We start from the raw sequence: 22,306 nt of genomic DNA, 5'->3' as shown, positions 1-22,306 counted from the left end.
CCATGTCATCTACCATGAACAAACTTGATAGTGCAGTCACCAATGTACTTACTCAATCACTTGTGGTTCTAAAAAAAAAAAAAGAAGAAGAAAAAAAAAGATTTTTAAAGATCGATTCCTTCAATCTGTGACTTATAGGCCCCATGCCCCCAGCTAGATGGCTCACCGTTGAACCTTCAGCTCAGGTAAGCTGATAACATCTTGCATACGGCTGGTGTACTATGGTATATCAGTAGACATTTCTAAGTACTTTCCACTCTCCTTTTCTCTGTCATTCTATTAAATCAACATTCCATTATGCATGCTTGAGTTCTCTACAATGTTTGTGATACCATCACCTACATGTAAACCAATCAAAATGTATCATTTATCATAAATCATTTCTACAAAGTATATAATCTTGATTTCTGAAAATTTTGAGATGAGGACAGCAATATCATGAAGTGTATAAATCAAACCTGGAGGAAAAAAAAAAGTAAATAGATATATAACTTATATATATATGTATGTAATGATGTTACCACCCCCCTCCAGTTCTCACATCCTTGTAATGTAAGTGCAATTATGTCTTTTTGATACCTGGGTCACTGTATCAATTACAATGGGTAAGAGACGTAAGTATGGACTGCCTAACAACTTGAAAACAGTTCATGATTTTTAGCATTCTTTATGGTCATTGAGGCAATATGATTGTGAAAAGGACAGAGAAGACAACTGTCCTAGGTCAGAATAATTTAAAAACATGCCAGTTGGATTTTGCCTTCCAGAAAGGAAGTCTTTATCTACAGAAGATTAAGAAGTAGTTTTCATATATAACTGTACTAAAATTATTATTTGTTATTGTTATTCAACAATTATGAACATTTCTCATAACTGAGGCATACATTCTGAAACTTACAAAAGAAAACCATGAAGTTACACTTTCTGCTATACACAGGTATGAAAACATGTCACATTCTATTAATTACAATTGCCCAAGGTTACAAATGGTGTCAAACTGATTCTGCTAATGGCCAGAATTTTTGGCATGGATATTTCCATTAAGTTTTGCAAGGATCCTCATAATAAGGTACAGTATTCCATAATCTTAAAATCCGTGGACCTCCTTAGCCTCCTATCTAGGTATAGTCAAGCAATCATGTTTGTTTGTAGCTGATCTCAAAATAAAACAAAAAACATGAAAAGCCGTCAAGAAGTTGGTCTTCATTACATGATGTTCCTACGTATGTACTACAGGTGAACAAGTTATCTAGAAACCACTACCAAACTTTTAGGGCTTCACTTTGTACAATGCATTTGTATGCTGGGTGCATTCACCTAGCAGTCATGTTTTGCTCTGGGTGTTTGTTTCTTCACGGTTCAAACTTGCTTTTTGGCCCTGTAAAATCACTTTTAATGGCCTTCTTATCGCAAAAAAAAAAAAGAGAAAAAAATGGATTGTTGAAAGTAATGAATGAAAGACATGCAAAGCTTACAAGTTTATGTGTTGCAGTATAGATGGTAAACTGGATTTTTTAAAGTAAAAATGAAATTTATGCCATAAATGTCCGACTACACGTACGAAGAAAAAAAGTCTCTAACAGTGCACCATACACCTTCTACTATAAATATAACAAACCTTTTTCACATGCTTTAAAGCTTGAATTTTTAAAGAATACAAAAGAGAATTGCATAAATTCAAATTAATATCATGTTGTAAGTGGATATACAAAAGCCTATCAGAAAAGAAGTTAACAGACTAAATAGTCAGTTATGTATGCCTACAATTCTACACATTTGCAAGAAACACTCTGAAGCAATTTAAGAAAAAGCCACACAAACTGATTTTTGTGGAACACAACATTTGTCTCTCTGTGCAGAATAAAAAAAAACAGTGTTTTATTGTCCCTCGAGTCTCCCTGCTTTGCTAACAATGACTGGAAACCACTGCCTGTGGCATATACACTTCATTTCAAAGGGGAGCCTTTTACCAAATGCACTGGATTGGACTTTAACAAATAAGGATCTTTTTCCCCTCCTGCTCTCTCCCTCTCTTTCTCTGTCTCCCTCTCTCTCTCATGCTTTCATTCTCTATTTTGGCTGAGCCAGTGCATCCTCGGTGCTGGAGGTACCTCACACAGAGTTCAGGCAAAGGGGATATAGAAACCACATCCCGCTCATGCGGCACACATGTTTAGATGCAGTTAATATGCACTGCAGTAAAAACTTAAACATAGTGGCTCTGATAATTTGGAATTAACTTGTACATTAGTAATGCTTCTTGAATATGCTGGCAAATAATCATTGCCCACCTCTTGATCACTCAGCTGACTGACAAAATCTTAGCACTCATGTTCCAAAGGACAGCTGGATGGAATTTTAGTCTCTATACTTGATATCATGAATTTCATCTCTGTTGTAGCATTCTGGCATGACTAATACTCCAATCTAACCTTCAGTTCTGTATCAACATTGCAGGTTCATACAAATGCTTGCATCAACTACAAATGTACAGTACCGTACGTCCATATTGTATTTCTTTACACATTTCTCTAGTTTGAAGAGAAAATGGTGAGGTTGAGAGGTGTTTCAGAGGTACAGTTGATACTTAACAAAATGCAAAATAGAACATTTTGAAGACTGCAGTATGTGCACCATACTATACCAAAACACTATGAACAAGATGAGTGATTCTTCTTAATTCTGTCCTATCCAGAGGGCTAAGAAAAATGCAATACACATACCCAACACACATTTAAACCACTCACAAACATACATTTTGGACTGATGACAACTAGAAAAAAAAAACAGAAAGAGAAATTACTGAATGCATGATTATTAATGCCTTATCACAAATTTCTGTTTGATTTTACTTTACATCAAGAAATTCAAAGAAAATATCACATGATCTGTTGGTCAAGGCAAAACATGAAAATGTCACATGCACGTGGCACAAAGCAACAAACAGATTTCTTTCAAACTCTGAACATACTTGCTAAACAGCATCAATATTACACTGCAGATCGAGTTTGGTGTATCAAATGCAGACTTTTCATCTTTAAATCCCTACAAGAGTTGATTTTGTCATCTTGAAGTACCAGTTTATATAGTGGTGTAGGTAAGATGATGATGACGATGATGATGATGAAACAGCACTTATATAGAGCCATTTATCTGTAGAAACATTCAAAGGCGCCCCACTCCCACAATGTGTCACACATCATTCACAAAGTTGCTGGAGATTAAGCAATTATCCAATTTTTCTTGAGAATGCTACGAAATCTCTACCGGAAGCCAACACCAAAAAAGCTGCCTCCAAATGTCAACGAAACAGGTGAATCTGAAGGAGAACAAACAATTCTCAAGTATTCTTCACATAGATGCCATAATTTTGCATGGAAATGTGATGAATATTTTAATCTGTAGTAAGATGGTCTCTGATGGCAAATCTAACAGCAAGACAAATGTCTTACAATGGCAACATCAAAGTATTATTAAGATAACATTGAACACTGACAGTGGGCCTACTGTACCATGCAAATAGAAACATGAGTTTGCAATGTTCCTTATAGGTAGAACTTGTAGAACAACTGCTGCAAAAATGACATCATACAATGCATCACAGTTATTAAATGCATTTCAGAGAGGTAATTCCAGCCAAATATGTAATTGAGTAAATTTTCCACACCTAGAAAATGCTACACTGGTAACTAGAACACTGTTTGTACAGCTGTATACCTTTGTTGCTTGTCCTATGATTACCCCTGAAAACCTGGATAAATCTTTGCCAAACAAAGTCTATAATAATTTTAGTGCTTTCTTGACACTGAAGGAATGTCTGGATGTCATTTCCCATTAATATTCTATGAAAACTAATAATTTCCAATCTCCCACAAATCTCTTCTTCTCAGTTGATCACAAACAAACAAACAAACAAACAAGAAAAAGATAAAGTGACAAGATAAAATGATTGATTTGTGGACATGCCATTCATCTACAGGTAAGATGATGAAGTGGAAATTTGTGTGCTCAAAGGTCCTATTTGGGAACAGTGATAAAAAAAGGTTCAAGATATCATATTTGATGCATATTATATGTAGGTCTGTTGTATCACAAAACATCCTACCATATAATTTTATTGTTTGTTTGTTTGGTTTTTTTTTTGCAATAAAGCCTAAAATATAAGGAGATATCAGTATTGTTCTCATTACACCATAACTGTAGACAGCTTAGTCTGACAACATTTCATTATAACTATCATTCACATTTTGTGTATTTAATAATACTTAAAATAATACAGATTCAAATTTTTACAGTGGTTGTTTTTATCCCAAACTCACACTTCATAGAACTACTTCAAAGCACTAATACTGGGTTTTTGTTTCATCTGCAATTTTATGGTAAATCATGTCTTTAACTGTATATAGCACTTACTGCTTGAGGTATAAATGCCTTATCAACACATAACATGGAAAATGTTGGACAAACCTTATAATTCCACACAAAAAAGAGCATTCTCAAATCAGATGCAACATTACCAACATAAAACCAACAATGGATATGGAACCAAGATAACTCAGGTCAAAATTCCATTAGAACTGTTTGAAAGATCATCATAGATTTTTGATGGTTCCTAATGCTTTCTGTTAGACTTTGATGAACCAACAGCAGTCCTTAATGGCATTATAATCATCAAATAGACACCATTTAAAATTAAAATCAAAATCTACTGGAACAATAGAATTCAGCAGGAACCAACAGAAAAAATTCAGAACAGACTCTATCAAAACCTATTGGAACATTAAAAACCAACAGGACCAATAAACACCATTAGAACATATCATTATACTCTGTTATCAAAGCCTATTAGGCCATTGGAAACTTACAGGACCAATAGTAGATAATCCATCAAAATGTAGTAATCATTATGAACCATTAACAGGACCAACAAAAATTGGAAGTGTGCAGTTCATTAGAAACTAATTTGCATATATGTACGACATGAAAAAAGTTTTTAAACACATTTTGCAGCAATGATTCAAATGGATATCAGGAATCATCATACAATTCATATTTATGGCAAAATTTAATGAAGAGAGTAGGTAAGCAATGAGTACATGGTGATACAGTAGAATGTATACTGAAAAGCAAAATGAAACTAAAGAACTGGGCAAGTCTTTCAATATGTTTGCAACTTTTTTGTGTGTGTTCCATGTTGTGTTGACAAATAGTACTAAGTTGTCAGTATGTGTACTATATCCCATATTGTAATTGTAACATTTATTCACTTGGATTTTTCTGTTGGTTTCTGTGGTCCACTGCACAAATTTCTATGAGCAGAAATTCCATTGGGCTGGACCATTAGAACCATCACTGGTTTCATTATTCAATAGGAAAAGTGAAATGATGGACCATTACAAAATCTCTCACACACACTCAGAGACCATGAAAATTCTGATGGATCACCAGGATTTTCTGTGGGTTTCTAGTGGTCCACTAGTAATTACTGTGGGTCAACTGAGATTTTTTTTTTATTTATTTATTTTTTTTTTTTATGTAGGGTTTCTAATGGTCCATCACAAATTCTTCTCTATGCCATAGGTCCACTGGGATTTCCCTGTGGTTTTCTAACAGAAACTTCCCAGTTGTTTCTAATGGTCCATCCTATTACTTTCCATATGAAGCCATTAAGGCATAAGTTGATACCTAACGTTAAGAATCTAATATTATGGCCTAGCAGCCTTGAAATGGAATATAATCCTGGAAAGCAAGTCCTTAACACTACACATTTACAAATTATCCCAAAGTATGACACAAACAAATCCATCAGCATCCTGGTTGGAAATAGATGCCTCTGTTTCTTTATGTGTGAAACTACAAATGTCTTGAGGTAATCGATATGAGGACACTATCTAACACCCCCGCCTCTCACCCACCCCACTCGAGCTCACAAGTACGGTCATCACATCGCTACGTCCGAAGCCGCCGCCACCACCACCAGCAACTCACGCCAGCCACCCCATGTAGCATACAATAACATAGATAGTGTAGATTTTTATTTTGTACACAGAAGTATTTGTTTTGTTTTTGTTCTTCTCTCGCTTACATCATTCAACTGATATCCTTTCTCTATCGTTAAATAAGTAACTACCTTGATATGAGCAGAGTCGATCCGACCCGCTGCATTAAGATACCGGTATATACAGATCTAAAAAAACAACTTTATAGGAACAGTAACAGAACTTACCCGACACAGGACTTTGCCTCGTCAGAACGCACCATCTTGATTTCCACTGGAAGAGAAAAAGATGTTACACGGTTAGATCCATTCTTAAACATCACTGATAACGAGTTTTTGAAGAAATTACAGCAACCTACCTTTCTTCCTTGCCGTATTTTCACGGAGCACTCCAGAAGGGTGCTCCGCGTGTCGGCCATTTTACTATTTGCACTAACCATAACTCGCTCAACCGTGGCCCTAAATCGTACCACAATAGCGAGCACTCGCTCCGGGTTTTCAGCGCCGACGAAAACAACTCGAAAAGCTCTTTTGTTGGGTTGGAGTAAACAAGTTGGTGGTTCAGTTGAGTCACGATATTATTCATTAATTTCTCACGATCCCGTCCGACCTTGATAGTTGATCGGACGAGGCTGAGGAGCGCCGCACATTTTATTAGGTGCACTGCGCGGCAGTTTGTGATCAAAATCATGCGTCTGTATGAATTTTCCCGAAAAATACCGAGGTAAAAAGTAAGGCCTAGAGCACCTTTTCTTACCCATGTGTTATAAGCCTACCACTGTAGTCTGTTCTGTTCTTTTTTCTTTTTTTTTTCATTTTGGAATTTTTTTTTCAACAATCATTATTTGTTTTGTGTGTTTACTAACACGTATTTGTTTGTTTTTGCCATTGTTTTGTTTTTGTTTTGTTTTGTTTTGTTTTGTTCTGTTCTGTTCTCAGTCTTATACAGGCTGACTTTGGTCATTGGTCCTGTTGAGTATCTCGCGGGCGTCTTAATTCTATGTGAATGACTTTAATTGTGCGAGAAGACAAAGAGATTGGGGGGGGGGGGGTGTAGTCCATCTTTCTTTCTTTTTTTTAAAAAAAAAAATCTATCTCTGTTCATGATAGACCTAAATCTTATAGAAAAAAGATACAGATGAAAACGATGTCGACAAAGCTACATAAGCCGTCTGATTGCCTTGGAAGTTGTGTGTTGCTTGTTTTAGTCTTTCTCTTTCTTGTCCTACTGACGGAGTTTTTACCCTTGTCAAACCAAGATCAAACTGTCATTGGTATGATCCCAGTGATGGGCTCATTTGTAAGAGTTATCAACCAGCGCAGTTTACTCATCCACATGAAAAAACAAAACAAAGCAAAACAAAACAAAACAACTAAACATTTCACGAACTCATGAAGATTGTTGTGAATTATCATCTTATTAAACTGCGTTGTCTGAAGATTAAGCTATACTTATATTTAATATTACATATATCTGAAACCCTTTACGAAGACAAACACAGACACACAAAAATCACAGATTTATTTTGTTCACACCCTTTCTCGAATTGGCATGGTTTGTGGTCTCTATTTTTTGTTGGAACATTTTCCTCCTTTTTTATGTGGTCCGTTTAATTTGTATACTTAATTTTCTATTTATCTGGGGCGTTGAGGTGTGTCCTAGGTAAGGATAAGACCACTACCAGTATTGGAAATAATTTGTTGTTAATCGTGCTTTATTAATTATTAATTTAGAATTGATGTATTATAGGCCCCTGTTCTTGTGTGTTTATTTCACACACACACACGCACACACAAATAATTGTTTCACATTACATTTATTCCTTGTAAAGATCACATGGCGGCACTGGTTGTCAATATGAACGTATTAATTATGAACTCAAATGAGGTATAAAATACTAATCTCTCACTGAATAAAAGGATCGAGTCCGTATCAATGCCTCTAAAAGCATTTAACAAAAGGTTAAGGAGCGCGTTGTGCACGGCGGCTGGTTGCCGTTTTCCCACGAGGGCGCCAATCTATGTACGTAGAATAGGTATCTTTGCGTGAACTCGGGCGTCAAGTCGAAGTGAAGACGCAATTTTCTATAAACACACTGTGTGTAAAATAAAATCCGCTGTTGTTCCCCCCGCCCCCCCCCCTCCCAACCCCCCCCCCTGATGTTCAAGTTGAACTGGTGGGAATGTCACCAGTGTGTGTGTGTGTGTGTGTGTGTGTGTGTGTGTGTGTGTGTGTGTGTGTGTGTGTGTCAGTGTACTGTGCGTGTATTTTCTACCTTCCTTATATACACACCCAACTAATGCTTCCCTGGCAGTATTTGCACTGTAACTTTGTGATTTGAGTGAGTGAGAATGTAAGCGGGTTCACTGGACATGGGGTGGGGGGGGGGGGGGGGGAGGGTGCCTTGTTCCCCTCTTTTTGATGTGTTTGCCCTTCCTTTATCCTTTTTAGGTGATACGCTATCAGCGTATCACCTATTGTGATTGTCAAAATCTCTCTTTATTTCTTTTTATTCTTCTTTCTTTCTGGACAATTTTGTGTCATCAATATCTCAAGAATAACATTACGGAATAACATGACATTTTCAGGGAACATGTCTCATGACAAAATCTAGCCACAATAAGGTTTTCATGACAGTAACATATCTATGACGTCATCTAGGCGCCATTTTGTGATTTTCGGACCATGTTACATGATCGATCATAACTTCATAACTAAAGGTCATTTCTGTATCATTTTCGGTGGACATTAAGTTCAGGTCACGCTCTATCTTACATTTTAATGCTAATTACCTAGGACATCATTACGCGCGCGTACGCGCGCGTCAAACTTTTAAAAGGCTCAAAACAACTTTCCAATGGGAAATCTCGAAGTTTCAGACAATTTTAAGCGTTTCGCGCGTAGGCGTCCGTCCGCGTATTTTCGCGCGCAGTGCTCGTAAGCAACACGAGAATGCAATTGTTTTGACAGATTTGGATTCCTGATACATTAAGTAACAATATCCAATGATTTCCGATCAATTTTGACTTATAACAAAGGAATGCGCTGGGGTCAAAGTTGAAATTTCGTGTGCGCGTCTATGTGGAAATATAGCGAAAAACATGTCTTTGTTTATTTCGCCATAGCTCTTTAAAACGCGGGGTGACCCTATGTTTTTATTGCATATTACAAAAGCATATGAATTGGAAATAACATTTCAAGCATCAACATTTCCCGAAATACATTATGACGTCATCATATCATTATCTGAAATCAAAAAAGTGGAATTAATTTTTTTGAGGTACTGTTTCTGACATTCATTTGCTCGTATCTCTCTTGTTTAAGCTCAATATTATCCCAAATTCAGATATGTTTTACTTTGAACATTTGCCTTTCAAGTCCATGTCATGGTTTTGAAATTTAATGACATCATCATACCTTAAATTGTGATTAAAGGTAAAGACGCAAAATCGGACAAGTTTACGTGTATTGTCTATGGGAGGTGATTTTTTTTTAGACCATGCATTGACTTGACAACGTTTAAGCACCTTTATCTCAGCTGATTTTACTCCATTTCCTCTGAAACTTAAGTATGTTGTAGCTCAGACAATAAACTGCAGTCATCATGCATTTTATATTTTAAAATCTCCTCATGAGGTCGATAATTATGTAGTTAAAAACTGAAAATGAGAATGCAATCTGTACGGAACGATTGGCGATTGTTGTTTGCAACTGTATATTGGTCGAATCCACGCGGCCACTTGTGGGAAGTTGAATAGCGCCATCTCCGTCAACAGTCACGATTGTATAATTAAAAATTTAAGTTTCGCAAACGATCTTCGGGACAGCCGCGTGGCGTATAATCGCATAGCGCGCTGGGTGTTCATAACGCCATACAGGAAGGCGAGAGGTTCGACTCCCGCAGGACTTTTACCTTTTTTTCTTTCTTTTTTTTCGGCTGTTCAGCTATACTCGATGTCATTTATCGTATTATTTTATCAAGTATACGTAAGCCGTGAACACGGCTGCTCTATTTCCCTTAATTGTTTTGTATCGGAGTTTGGAGATTGGGTTTGCTTCATTAATTTTGTCACACTTAATGTTGTAAATTGCCCCTTGTTACAGTGTCCCGCTTGCCACCTTTCGTTTGCTCTTTCCTTTTCTCTTCATTGGTTCTTGTTATATTGTAACAGGATAGGTAGGAACATGTACGTTTAGATAACTGGCAGGAATGGGAGCTGAATTGATTAACTCTAGTCCAGGTGTATGGCGCCTCGCTCATCTCTTTGAAATTCCAGGTTGTTATTGTTTGACCCAATAACGGAGTTGTAGACAGGTTTTATGTTTCTATAGAGGTATCTTGTGCCACGTGAGTGGAAGGCATCACTGTTTAGTAGTAGTAGTAATGAACTTTTTCATGTTGTAAATGATATTAAGTTATAAATTTCACATCCAATCTTCGGGACAGCCGTGTGGCTTTATAGTCGCTTAGCCCGCTGCATTGTCATTATGCACTACCTTAGGACGAGATGTTCGAGACCCGCAGGACGCTATTATTTTTTTTTCTCTCTCTCTTTCTTTGTTTTTCTTTTGGCAGTTCTGCTTTATTCCGATGTCATTTATCGTATTATCTTATCAAGTATACTACCCCACGAGACACAGTCACTCAAGTTCCATTTTTTTTTGTCGGAGGCTGTAGGTTGTATTTGCTTCATTTATCATACGTAATGTTGTAAATTGCCCTTGGTATACAGTGCCCCGCTTGCCACCTTTCGTTTCTCTTTCCTTTTCTCTACGTTTGTTCCTGTTACACTGCACAAGACAGGTCGGAAAATAATTTACATAACTCAACTGGAGCAGGAATGGCAACTGAATGAATTAACTCTAGGCCAGGTGTATAACGGCGTCTCGCTCATCTCTTTGAAATTCCAGGTTGTTATTGTTTGACCCAATAACGGAATTGTAGACAGGTTTTATGTTGCTATAGAGGTATCTTGTGCCACATGAGTAGAAGGCATCACTGCTCAGTAGTAGTAATGAACTTTTTCATGTCCCTCCATGTCAATTATAGTGTGTTTAAAGGGGTTGTGCGTCTATCTGCCAAAGAAAAGGAAAACCTTATTTTCGCCATGGCTGTTTCTCTATACGTAGCCGTATGTGGTGAGTGTTGTTGGTATCTGAGCAGTGAAGAACAGGGCATCAGGCTAAAATCCCCCTTAGTTATACGCGCTAAGCGTTCAATGTGATATATCTTTATTTATGTAGTCAATCACTGCTAATGGAGTTACAGAATTATGTTATGACACGTTTCACTGAAAGTTTGTAAAGCAAAGTTTATGGACAAGGCAAGCAATTGTACATGAATAATACCATTGATTTCAGAGGGAAATTATGTTATACCTAAATGTAAGAGTATCACTGCTTTGGAATTGGTGAGACAATATGCTTGGCACGAGGGCTTCCACTTCTAATAGCTGATCCCTTTAAAGATTTGTCGGTCACGGGTGATCGTCATGATTCATCTTTCACCTAGAAGCTTCCGTTCCACACTCTTAGTTCGAGAAGACTTACCATCACACTTCAAATTGTGATTAAAGGTAAAGACGCAAAATCGGACAAGTTTACGTGTTATGTCGATGGGAGGTGATTTTTTTTTTAAACCATGCATTGCCTTGACAACGTTTAAGCACCTTTATCTCAGCTGATTTTGCTTTATTTCCTCTGAATCTATAGTATGTTGTAGCTGAGACAATAAGCTGCAGAAATCATGCATTTTATTTTTGCAAATCTCATCAGGTTGATAATTTTGCAGTTTAAAACTGAAAATGAGAATGGAATGTGGACCAGACGATTACTGAATCATCTTTCACATACATAAGTTTACGTTCCTCATATTTTCTCGTCGAGACGTATGGCCGAGTGGTTAAAGGCGACGTCTCAGAGACGTGAGGTTGCGGGTTCGAACCCCACAAGAGCACGAAGCAAAATACTTATTTTTTTTTACTTTTTTTCTTCAATGGAGTACTACACCTTCACCTATGCAGAAATCACGTTCGCATGTAACCGCACCTATACGCACACACACACAATATCCCTTTGTTTTGTGTTGGAGACCAAAGCGCTTCGACTGGAAATTTCGACTTGAAAATACAAATGTAAATGTAAAGGTGACCCTTAAAAGACCTTATCGCCATGTTTGATTTCTGTTTTTTTAACAGTATAAAGACCTATTGGTAATTATTCATTTACATATCCTGTCTGATCGACTTACTTGCCCACGCCGACACACGCATGAAATGTTCACATGGTTGCATGACAGAAACAATTTCATCTGAATTATGTGGGACTGTATAAAGAATAGGACTTCACGAATGTGTCTCATGTCCTCTATTTGTCTGTTTATGCTAAAAAAACAACTGCTATAACATCTAATACATTTTGCTTCACTTGTCACACAAAAGGTTATAAATTGCAGTTGTGCAGTATATTTTTGCCAGCTCTCGTCTTCTCTTCCCTTTTCGCTACGTTTGTTTTGTTATACTGAAGGTGGGGATTTATGCATTTATATAAATACTTCAACTTGAGTGGGAAAAAGAACTGAATTGATTTACTCTAAGCCAGGTGTATACCGTCTCGCTCATCTCTGTGATATTTCATACTGTATTGTTTGACCCAATAACGGAGTTGTAGACAGGCTTTATGTTGCTTTAGAGGTATCTTGCGCCACATGAGTGGAATGCATATGCTGTTTAGTATTAGTGAAGAGTTCTTTCATGTCCCTCCGTGCCAATTACAGTGTGTTTAAAGGGGTTGTGTGTCGATCTGCCAAATAAAAGGCAAAACTGTTATTTAAGTAATGGCTGTTTCTCTATACGCAGCCGTAGGTGATGAGTGTTGTTGCCATCTGAGCAGTGAAGAGCAGAGTATCAGGTTATAATCCCCTGAGTTATATGTGCTAAGCGTTCATTTTGATATATCTTTGTTTATCTAGTAGTCACTGCTAATGGAGTTACATAGTTATGTTATGACACGTTTCACTGAAAGTTTGTAAAGCAAAGTTTATGGACTATGCAAGCAATGGTAGGCCTACATGATTAATACCATTGATTTTAGAGCGAAATTATGGAATGCCTAAAAGTCATTGTCTCATTGCTTTGTTGAGACAATATGCTTGACACTCCTTCCACTTCTAACTGTTCCCTTTGAAGATGTGTCGGTCACGGGTGATCGTCATGATTCATCTTACGTTCCACACTCTTGGTTCGAAAAGACTTACCATTTAGTTACGTGGTTAGAAGCTATGTCTCTTTCTTTTAGTTGAGGTAATGCCGCTTTCGTCTAGGTACAAATCATATTGTCATGTAAACAAACACACACTCTCTCTATTTGCCACTGTTTTGTTTTTGGACGTTTCATTGCTTTTACTGCCGGAAAATTTCACAGGCTTGTAGCTGCAAGGGCTTTCTTTATTTGTCCTTTTTTTTTTCTTAGGCAGTTCAGCTTCACTCCTATGTCATTTGTTTCACTATTTCCTCAAGTATACACATCCCCACGAACACAAACACGCAATTTCCCTTATTTTATATCGGAGGTTATAGTGTTTCTGTTGCTCGTGGGAATTTTTGTTTATCGCCAAATTACAATTCATTTAGCTAAACATGGATACTCAACCAGCAGAGCCCTTAAAATAAGTCAGCAAGTAGTTACTAGTACAATATAGCACCATATTTCGTCCGGGTATAAATCCCATTCTGTAAAGACACGCACTCGCTATATTTTCCTTTGCTTTGGATTGGATGATTCATTGCTTAATTGCTGGAAAATTTTACAGGCTTGTAGCTTTAAGAGCTCTCCAAACTGATCAAATTAATGACAAGATTCGATATAGCAGTTTTGGTTATGGAAATAAGGGCTAGAGTTCATATTTTTAAAAGACCACTATTAAAGTCAAGACGATCTTTAAAACACTGTATTGACGTGTTTCAATTTGTTCGTGTTTATATTTGTTCGTCATCGTAGAGATACACTGTACTAAGAAAACCTGTTAATCTACTTTGGCCTACTTGCACACGCAGACACACGTACAGGACTTTCCATGTGGTTTGCATTGTTACTAACAATATGATCTGAATAATAAAGGTCCAAAAAAAATCGACTTTGCTAAAATATTATTGCAGAAATATAACTTAAAGTCGCTATATTTCATTGTTTCGTTGTCAATCACTGGTGACCGATATCTGATGACCCCAAGCGTATCACCTAACTCGTCTTTAAAGTGACGAGTTTCATGTCTCGTTTATATTATTATTATACAAAATTCTTTCTTTTTCATTCGCAATATTGACAATGTGGAATCTATTTTGTCATAATGAAATTTGTATTATGTTGCAATCAACGAATTTGTATATTATTGCACATATGAAAAAGAAAGAAAAATAATCAATTGACCCCCCCCAAAAAAAAAAAATGAAAATCGATCGACTGCCTCTGACTGACAGCAATTAACAAACGTTGCAAAACATCTGGACATCGGATCATCAAGTCCCATATAATATACAATGGTGCCAATTATCATTATTGATATTGTTCGTTATACCATCTATACCACTCCGAAAACTTGCACAAACGTTTGATATAGTTGCCGAGAAAACCAAATCAGAAAACCAAATCAAACAAGATAAAAACTAAACATGATGATGACGCGGACAAAATGACAATGTTTATTGTGTTCACACAAAAATTCCATGTTCTGTGAGCTGAAATACAAAAATTTTCGGCTCGCTCACTGCGCTCGCTCGCCAAAATTTATATAAAAAAGGAGGTATAAGAACAAAACGTGATGATGACAAAATGACAGTGTCTATTGTGTTCACACATGTAATTTTATGTTTAGCAAGCAAAATGTTTCACGGAGCAGCGGCTGCAATTTCTTTCGTTCTGAAGCGATCGCCAATTGGATCAAAAGAAGGCGCCAACGGTTTCGAACATACGGGGGGCGCAAAAAAACAAAACAAACCCGAATCAAACAAGATAATAACAAAACGTAATGACGACGCGGAAATATACAAATTTCGGCTCACTCGCTCGTACTAATTTAGATTATTTTTTTCAAGTCCTCGGTTTATTGGTATAAATCGTTATCTCTAAGGCCGTCACTATTATCTTGATTAGAATTGTAAGATTTAATAAGCAAAAAATGACAAGAGTTTCATGATTTGTAAGCTGAAATACAAAAATTTTCGGCTCGCTCGCTGCGCTCGCTCGCCAAAATTTGTATAAAAAAAAGAGAAGAAGATAGGAACAAAACGTGACGACGACGCGGACAAAATGACAATGTCTATTGTGTTCACTCATGTCATTTTATATTTAGCAGGAAATAAAAAAAGATAAGAAAAAAAAAACGTAATGATGACGCAGAAACATACAAATTTCGGCTCACTCGCTCGTACTAATTTAGAGCATTTTTTCAAGTCCTCACTTTGTTGGTATAAATCGTTATCTATAAGGTTGTCACTATAATGTGAGATTTAATAAGCAAAAAATGACAAGAATTCCATGTTTTGTAAGCTGAAATACAAAAATTTTCGGCTCGCTCGCTGCGCTCGCTCGCCAAAATCTATATTAAAAAAGATAAGAACAATACGTGATGATGACGAGGACATATACAAATTTCAGCTCACTCGCGCGTACTAATGTAGAGATTTTTTTAAAGTCCTCAGTTTTTTTGGTATAAATCGCTATCTATAAGGCCATCACTATATCTTGTTTAGAATTGTAAGATTTGGTAAGCAAAGAATGACAAGAATTCCATGTTTTGTAAGCTGAAATACAAAAATTTTCGGCTCGCTCGCTGCGCTCGCTCGCCAAAATCTATATTAAAAAAGATAAGAACAATACGTGATGATGACGAGGACATATACAAATTTCAGCTCACTCGCGCGTACTAATGTAGAGATTTTTTTAAAGTCCTCAGTTTTTTTGGTATAAATCGCTATCTATAAGGCCATCACTATATCTTGTTTAGAATTGTAAGATTTGGTAAGCAAAGAATGACAAGAATTCCATGTTTTGTAAGCTGAAATACAAAAATTTTCGGCTCGCTCGCTGCGCTCGCTCGCCAAAATCTATCAAAATTCATTACATTTAAATCACCCTCAAAAGATCCCTTTTAAGTGCTTGAAAAAGCATCATGTGGACCTTGTTTAAAGTCCCTACCGGGATGGGGTTGGGGTTGAACACTTTTTCAGAAATTAGGGGCGCAATTTTCGTGCTTGCCCCAGGCGCCATTTTCCCTAGATACGCCACTGCCTGGCATTCACGATAGTCAATGAGAATTCGATTTTAAGGTTTTTGATCGTAACGTCAAAAGAGAAATAATAAACGTGTGCTAGACTCTGCTGAGAAGAGAGAGAGAGAGAGAGAGAGAGAGAGAGAGAAGTATAGCTTACTACATGAATTTTATAGTCCGTGAAAAGCTCTCTTGAAAATGCAGAGGTTGTTCATAAGGGTTGATCTTATCTCCTCAAGTCTCCGATTAAGAGTGGTTTCGCAACTGGGGGAGAATAGTCAGTTAACCCTTTCCCTATTGGAACCTGATGACCTGTGTATTAAGTCTATGGAGATTTCAGAATTCAGTATGGCATGGGCTAAATTGCTTCTAAATCACCTTTGGTACCAGAATATGTTAGACATCACGCAAACAGCCAACACAAAATCATGCTGTCATCACACTTAAAGAAGAAATAAAGTCCAATTATAAGTTAGTCTGATAAACAAGAGTAAAATCTTACAAGTTCAATGGTAAAAATTTGACTGAAATCGGATGAAAAATAAGGAAGTTATGATATTTTGAAGTTTTGCTAATTTCTGCAAAACAGTTCTTGTACAGTGGATATGAATATGCAAATGAGTGAGCCAACCATGTCATACCCTTACAATTTTCCATTGATCGTGTAAAAAAAAAAAAAAAAATGACGAAAATTCAATGTTTCTGTTATTGAAGTCTGAAACATGATGTTTTTCCTGGTTGAATAACTCCAGAATAGTGATCAGTTAGACATACGAGGATTTGAGCCTCGGGCATAATTGCGTTTGAATGAAACACTGGAAATTTCAAAATTTTATGTACAATAATATGGTAAGTTGTGAGGGAGTGACATACTCACTTTATCATTTGCATATTCATAATGACTGTTCAAGAACTGTTCCCCTCCCCCCCCCCCCAAAAAAAAAAAAATAGCGAAACTTCAAAATGTCATAACTTCCTTATTTTTCATCCGATTTCGATCAAAATTATACCGTTGAACTCGTAGTACTTTATTCTTTCTTACCAGAGTAACTTATATTTGGACTGAATTTCCCCTTTAAGGATTCTTCGTTTGTAGGCAAAGTAACGCGCATCGTTGAGGGGAACCGAGTGGTGCTATTTATTATAGTGATATATTTTCACAACCACGTGAAGATTAGAAAGTCCCGTTCAAGTATTATTTTGCTTCCTGTGTATTATTCAAATGAATGTTAAATTTCACTCATGATACTTTGTGTATTCTATTCTAAAAAAAAAGGAAAATAGAGTTTGAATTGAATTGAGCGATTATGTGGAATAGTGTGGTATTTTATATGTTTACGAAATAATTTACCTTTTGATCTTTCGCTTGTTGACCATGTAGCAAGGTTTAATTATTGTATAACATTTCATAGGTCAAAGCACCTGTGTAATGATGATGACAGGTTATTGATGATTGCGAGATGATGATAGCAGATGTCAGCGAGAGAACAGTAAGGTTAGAACCTATAAAATGATAAATAAAAACGTAAGAATTTAAACAATAAGATTATTTTATTTGTACAACATGGTCAATAAACCTGAAATGGTATGACAGTGTTATGGGTGATGTATGAGGTGATGATAGAAGATGACAATGGTGAGACACCATTGCACTGTAGAGTGAGAACTTGAGTAAATACTAGTAAAAACTAAATTTATAGGCATACTTTCAACTGAATTCCATTAAACATGACTTTGTCCAACATGAAGTCACTTGAAATGTTCAATGATGATGACGACAGAAAATTACGATAGTGAAATAAAGAACGGAAGAGTGAGAACTTGAATAGATAAACAACAGGACTATTTGTACCATGAAGTTTGATGATGATTTTTGTATTGTATTTGTATAACATGGTAAAAGCACCTGGAATGGTATAACGACAGTGGTTATCAATGATGCCACATGCTGATATAAAGAAGATGACAAAAGTGAGAATGAGAACTTAAAAGGAATGGTGCACACTTCAGTCTATATACAATCTAAATATTGCTATCACAATGAATATGTTGAGATGTTTTAATGCGTGTATATGAAGGTCCTCATTTTGGAATGAGCAGCTGTGAAAGTTGAGTCAGAGAAGTCCCTCATGAATGGACTATACATACAGGTTTCACGGTTTTCGCAAGAAGTTTGGATACCAGCACGACTCGGGATAGTCCAACAGCATTAGGTCATAATAGGTCCAAACCTGGACATTCTTGGTAACAAGCTGATTTTTTCAGGATAGGTCCAGAAATGTGTCTAGAATAACATACTAAAAGTCCTCATAAATTCCTCTTTGAGCATTTTCCGCAATCCAAGATGGCGTCCAAAATGGCCGCCATTTCCAGAAATTCTTATAACTTTTCAACCAGGTAATACAAAAAGTGAATATCTAAATACATGTTTTTAAGGATGAAGAACTCAATAAAATACCTACTAAGAGGTGTTGACACACACAAGTACCGTAATCCAAGATGGCGTCCAAAATGGCCGCCATTTTCTGCAATTTTTATAACCTTTCAACTAGGCAACCCAATACAAAAAGTAAATGTCTACATATATGTTTTTAAGGATGAAGAATTCTATAAAATACCTATTAAGAGATGTTGACACACACAAGTATCGTAATCCAAGATGGCGTCCAAAATGGCCATTTCCTGAAATTCTTATAAACTTTTCAACCAGGTAATACAAAAAGTAAATATCTAAATATATGTTTTTAAGGATGAAGAAGTCAATAAAATACCTATTAAGAGATGTAGACACACACAAGTACCGTAATCCAAGATGGCGTCCAAAATGGCCGCCATTTCCTGCAATTTTTATAACCTTTCAACTAGGCAACCCAATACAAAAAGTAAATGTCTACATATATGTTTTTAAGGGTGCACGTCACGAGACCGACACCCACGAGTCATACAGCCCATAAGTTATACAGCTCACAAGTCATACAGCCCACGAGTCATACAGCTCACAAGTCATACAGCCCACCAGTTATACAGCCCACGAGTTCGACACTGAGTAAATAAAGCCCACGAGTTCGACATCAAGTAAAATAAGCCCAGGAGTTATACGGCTCACGAGACCGACACTACGCACAAAAGGCTCATGAGACCGACAGTAAGCAAACAAAGCCCACGAGACCGACACTACACTTAAAAGGTCCACGAGACCGACGCTACGCATACAAGGCTCACGAGACCGACATTACGCAAAAGAGGTTCACGAGACCGACACTAAGCAAAGAAGGCCCACGAAACCGACAGGATGAACAGCGCCATCTATCGACCAATAAATTGTATAGGGTGTCCTGATATCTGTAATACTATGAGAGATGGAAAAGAAGAGTTGCCATCTCCGGCAGGGTGTTACCCCATCAGTTCCCCCCCCCCCCCCTCCCGAAATGATCAGGATCTTTAATTGTGTTTGCATAGGTGTGTGTTTGTGAAAAAAAAATGAACAAAGTACAGTAAAAGTGTGTAACAGATCTTTCTACAATAAACCTGCGACGGGTGTTGATTTAGTATTAATAAAAAATAAAAAATAACGTAATCGTCTATTAAGGTAGCGTTAGGGATTCGGAAAAAACCAGATGCATCCATGAAAACAGCTATTGTATTTCACGATAAAATGTAGGCCCTACTGCTCGGAAGAGAATAACACAGGCCACAAAATTGAGGTGAATCCCTGCGACATACATCATAGTTACAGAGAAAATTACAAATAAATCTTACTGCAAAACGTCAAAGCACGATGGCATTATCAATGCTCTAAATTAATCCATACATCGTTATTGTCCTCTTTTAAATTCATTTGTGTGTTTTTTTCTTTTTTTGGGGGGGATGAAGAATACTAATTCTTCTATTTTTTTTTTTTTTGGGGGGGGGGGAACGGGGGCATGAAGAATACAATTCAATTTGTCTACTTGATAACAATGTCGCTCCCTGACACACTTGGCCCCCCCCCCCAAGTATGTAGAAATACATTTTGATGACGTCCATAATTATGTAGATGGTCACCATCTTTCAATTGATAGCGTTACGAAATTACACCCGCCAGTATGTTATTTTTCTGTTCATGGAACACCCTGTACAGGTGATTGACATGTAGATGGCGCTGTTTATCCTGTCGGTCTTGTGGGCCTTCTTTGCCTACTGTCGGTCTCGTGGGCTTTCTTTGCTTAGTGTCGGTCTCGTGAGCCTTTTTAGCTTATTGTTGGTCTCGTGGGCCTTTCTTGCCTACTGTCGGTCTCGTGGGCTTTCTTTGCTTAGTGTCGGTCTTATGAGCCTTTATTGCTTAGTGTCGGTCTTGTGGGCTATGTTTGCTTAGTGTCGGTCTCATGAGCCTTTTGTGCGTAGTGTCGAACTCATGGGCTGTATGACTCCTGAGCCGTATAACTCGTAGGCTGTATGACTCATGGACCTATTATTGATGTCGGTCTCGTGGACCGTATGACTCGTGGGTGTCGGTCTCGTGGGATGCCCCCGTTTTTAAGGATGAAGAATTATTCTATAAAATACCTATTAAGAGATGTTGACACACACAAGTACCGCAATCCAAGATGGCGTCCAAAATGATCGCCATTTCCTGCAATTTGTATAACATTTCAACTAGGCAACCTAATACAAAATTCAATTGTCTGTTTCGAAATATTAAGAACTCAATAAAATATATATGAAGAGATGTTGACGCACTCAAGTACCGATTAAACCGCTCGACCTCTTCCTAAAATGCAAAATGGCGTGCAAATGGCCGGCAGTAATAACTTATCTCACAATTGTGTAAATGAATGTCAGTATAGTTTATAAGAAACTTTTTATTTAAAAAAATAGTTCTTATGTGTAAAGTATACAAATAAAAACATTCGGATGTTAAAATCAAGGTGTGTCCTTGTTACGAGGGAAACAATTCACCATCAGTTTGTTGCTAAACAGAGAGCCTACTAGGTGGCAATATTTTTTACCACATGGTCTATTTTCGTCATCTCAAGCACATGAGATGAAAATTTAGTGCTAGCCTTTTTTTTTATTACCTACGCATTTTATGTTTACCATGAGGCAAGTTCCATTTGAAACTGTCAGTTATCACTTAGGAAGTAAAAACAATTCTTTTTGGAGTCTGTGCTACATACATCCTGTACATGTTCACAATTAGTGTGTACTTGTGGTACAAAATAATGTGTAATTTATCACATGACAGTGAATTTCTTTGGTGCAGTATATTGCTCGACCTAAAAAACATATTGTCCAAATTATCTTATTCATTTCATGTAGATTATGTAAAATTATATAATAGATAGAAATCAGAGATGACACTAAGAGTTATTAGTATTTTATAAGTTATTATATCAGTTATTATCTATTATTTATTTATTAGTTATCATTGGATACTTCCCTCCCATACGAGATTTTTGTTTTGTTTTGTTTTGTTTTGTTTTTTTGTTTTTTTACTTGAAAGTGCAACATACAGTGCAAACGTTCGGTAAGATACTGAATTTTTCCATCAAAGAGTAGGAGAAAATATAAAGTAGTATCAAGAGAAACGGGAAATGGGAGGGTGTAGAAGGGGATCCCCCCCCCCCCCACACACATACACATGAGGGAGATTTTGCATTTTCAGACTTGATATTCAGAAATCCAATGCACCTTATTGGTGAAATATTGGATTTTTGCTTCCATCAAAAAAGGAAATAAAAAAAGATATATAATCATGAAAGTGTGCAGTCATACTGTCTTAGGGTTGCCCGCTCCCATACTAGAGAAAATTTCGTATTTTCAGACTTGAAATTGCACCCATTTGGTGAAATATCCGATATTTGTTTTCTATTTAAAAACGTTAGGAAAAAATACATGTATTCAGGAAAATGTCGGGGAGGGGGAGTGTGGGAGGAGAATACTCCTTCCCGTACGATGGAGATTTTGGCATTTTCCAATTTGAAATTCAGAGATTAAGCGCACTCTTTTTGGTGGAATGTTTGATATTTTTTGTCATAAAAGTAAGAAAATATATTTACGG

The 22,306-nt window shown here is 36.8% G+C and overlaps 1 protein-coding gene across 1 annotated transcript in view; it reads right to left on the bottom strand.

The window, feature by feature from the left end:
- The window catches only part of LOC140229214 (uncharacterized), a 35,811-nt gene extending 29,320 nt beyond the window's left edge, over positions 1-6,491 (bottom strand). Inside the window, exons 1-2 of the mRNA XM_072309485.1 lie at positions 6,358-6,491; positions 6,227-6,272 (exon numbers count right to left, since the gene is read on the bottom strand). Coding sequence (XP_072165586.1) covers positions 6,227-6,272; positions 6,358-6,438 — 127 coding nt within the window. The 5' untranslated portion in view covers positions 6,439-6,491. The remainder of the gene's footprint in view (positions 1-6,226; positions 6,273-6,357) is intronic.
- Between the last annotated feature and the right edge of the window lie 15,815 nt (positions 6,492-22,306).

The sequence above is a fragment of the Diadema setosum genome, chromosome 5 (assembly GCF_964275005.1).
Source record: "Diadema setosum chromosome 5, eeDiaSeto1, whole genome shotgun sequence".
In the NCBI taxonomy this organism is placed as follows: Eukaryota; Metazoa; Echinodermata; class Echinoidea; order Diadematoida; family Diadematidae; genus Diadema; species Diadema setosum.
This window is presented reverse-complemented; position numbering and strand designations above follow the sequence as displayed.